Raw genomic sequence first — 2,533 nt, forward strand, 5'->3', positions numbered from 1 at the left:
TGATGTGGTGTGATTAGGCCTACAGGACAATAATAAAGTACACCAATCAGTGAACGAAGCCGGGGAGAAGCAGCCAGTGGCGGCAGCCAATTTTTAGCCATGTCAAAACTACGGGCGTGTATATTACCGATCCTTCCACCGACTAGTAATAGAGTGACTCTTGGAGCCTAGGCCATATCGATGTTCCCCAAATAAAGAGCATGGAATAAGATTAGAAACTAAAACTATGAGGCTCATCGCCCACCTGAGAGAAGCGATTCTACGACAGAAGATGATTGCTGAAATGCCTTTTCCATGGAGGACGGAGACATGGCCAAATCATCAAAACCTTCGTGATGACCGAATGTTAACCTGCTGCCGATGGACGACAACTCCGGCATTGGAATATCACCCTCCAAGTAATGCAAAACTTGACGGATGCTTGGCCTCATCAGCGGCTCGGGGTGGGAACACATCAACCCAAGCTTCAGCACCAATTCCATCTCTTCTTCGACAAACTCCGCCCCCAACTTCGGATCTCTTGCCTCGAGAATGGCACCTCTGTCCCAGCAAGAAAATACCCAGTCCACCAATATCATGTCCTCCGCATCCCGGTTCTGGATCGGCCTTCTCCCGCAGGCAACCTCAAGCAAAAACACTCCGAATGCGAACAAGTCCGTACTCCTACTGGCTTTGCCAGTTCGCATGTGTTCGGGGGCGAGATAACCAAGCGTTCCTGCGACGTGAGTCGTTTGAGGGTCGGCTCCATGGTTGTATAGTCTCGCAAGCCCAAAATCTCCAAGTCTTCCATTTAGGTCAGCATCTAGCAAGATGTTACTCGCCTTTATATCTCTGTGGATCACGACTTGCTCCCAGCCTTCATGCAGATAAAGCAGCCCAGATGCCACTCCTTTGATCACCCTAAATCTTTGCCTCCAATTGAGGGTGATCTTTGGTTGGTTATAGAGGTACTTGTCGAGGCTCCCATTGCTCATGTAATCGTAAACCAAGAGCAGCTCCCCTTTCCGACGGCAGTAACCGAGGAGCGACACTATGTTGCGGTGACGTAGCCGACCAATGCTGATGATCTCCGCTATGAATTCTCTCATACCTTGTCTCGATTCATGTGAGACCCTCTTCACCGCTATCTCTATGTTCGATGTGGGTAAGTTTCCTCTATAGACCCGACCAAACCCACCAGTCCCTAATAGCTCTTGCTCCCGGAATCCTTTTGTCGCAATATAAAGGTCCTTGTACTTGAACCGGTGCGGGCCGTAGTCCCTCTCCCAATCTTCGAGCACCTCGGCAAATTTCCGTTTCCTTCTCATCACATAAATTACGCTCAAGATCAGGATTGATATGAGGAAAAGAACCACCCATGGCAGCCCAATAGTCAGTACCTTCGACATATCCTTTTTACCGATCTGAGGAAGCTTAGGAAGTCGGGACAGGGCAAGTGCCTCAGCCTTTCCATTTACCCTGAAGCTCCACCCCAGAACATAGTAAGAAGTTTGGACCCAACCGGCCGATGATGAGAAGCCAACATACATGTCCTCGTTGATAACCGACGTGAGATCCCGTGTAAGAGACAGAAGGGGAGTGTCTGGCTTTTGCACTTTGATCGGAGCCAATGTAACATTGATCTTTTTTTCCGTGCCATCGTAGTCCACCCAGGCTTGCATTGCTTTACCGCTTATTAGAGTCAAGTTCTTGAACTTCCCCCCATCTGCATAATACCCCGCTGGAGCTGACATTGCTGATTTCAACCCGTTCAAGTTGATTCCCACGTGATTACTGTCGATATCCTGAAATTCGCTGCCCTGGGTCGTGTCGAATTCCACTCCGAACACATGATTGGTGGCGTTGCCATTGTTAGTTTTGTTGAACATGCCAAGGTATTGGCTAGGCAGGGACCCCGGGAGGCCTCTCTGGGGCGTGACCACGAAGACGATCCCATGGCCGCTCAGAGTCCTATGCCGAGGTCGGATCGCAAAGACGAACGTGGCAGAGAAGGAAGAGACGGAGCTGTTTGGCGAGTTCTTGAACTGGACTGGCTTGGGATGGAAGGCGTGGCCCATATTCTCCATATTCTGTCTGACGTCGTAGCCCATACTCAGGAGGCCATGGGGGTTGACCCAGGCCATCCCATCGAGACTCAGCTCTCCTATTGCGAAACGGTTGTACAGGAAACTGGTCGCTCGAGCGTAAGCCAAAACGGCTGGCAGAGAAACCAGAACAAGAATATTGACGAACATGGCTCAGACTCAAAGGTCTGCTGCAATTAGCTTACGAAGGATGCTGTCACACCTCGAATCATATATATACATTAGTACCCTCGTCTTATTTGTCACTAGCTAAAGAATCTGAAAAGATTAGAATGAAATGGGTGAGCAATATCTCTTCCTAAGCAGGTTGAGAACCTACTATACATATTTACAAAACCATACCAAAACTCATCTAATCCAAATTCATAGTATAGCATGTGCGTGAGATCAAAAACGAGTTTTATCTTTTCAATAAAACTTTATACATATTAGAAATACTAATTTCATAA

At 48.2% G+C, this 2,533-nt stretch overlaps 1 protein-coding gene across 1 annotated transcript; it reads right to left on the reverse strand.

The window, feature by feature from the left end:
• Positions 1 to 233: 233 nt before the first annotated feature.
• LOC104447449 (L-type lectin-domain containing receptor kinase IV.1-like) lies at positions 234 to 2,234 on the reverse strand. Its single transcript, XM_039313892.1, has one exon. It carries the CDS (start codon positions 2,232 to 2,234, stop codon positions 234 to 236), a length of 2,001 nt encoding a protein of 666 aa, XP_039169826.1.
• Positions 2,235 to 2,533: the final 299 nt, after the last annotated feature.

This window comes from Eucalyptus grandis, chromosome 5 (genome assembly GCF_016545825.1).
Source record: "Eucalyptus grandis isolate ANBG69807.140 chromosome 5, ASM1654582v1, whole genome shotgun sequence".
Taxonomy (NCBI): domain Eukaryota; kingdom Viridiplantae; phylum Streptophyta; class Magnoliopsida; order Myrtales; family Myrtaceae; genus Eucalyptus; species Eucalyptus grandis.

Coding starts and splice junctions, on each gene's coding strand:
- LOC104447449 (XM_039313892.1), bottom strand. CDS start 2,234: ATGTTCGTCAATATTCTTGTTCTGGTTTCTCTGCCAGCCGTTTTGGCT.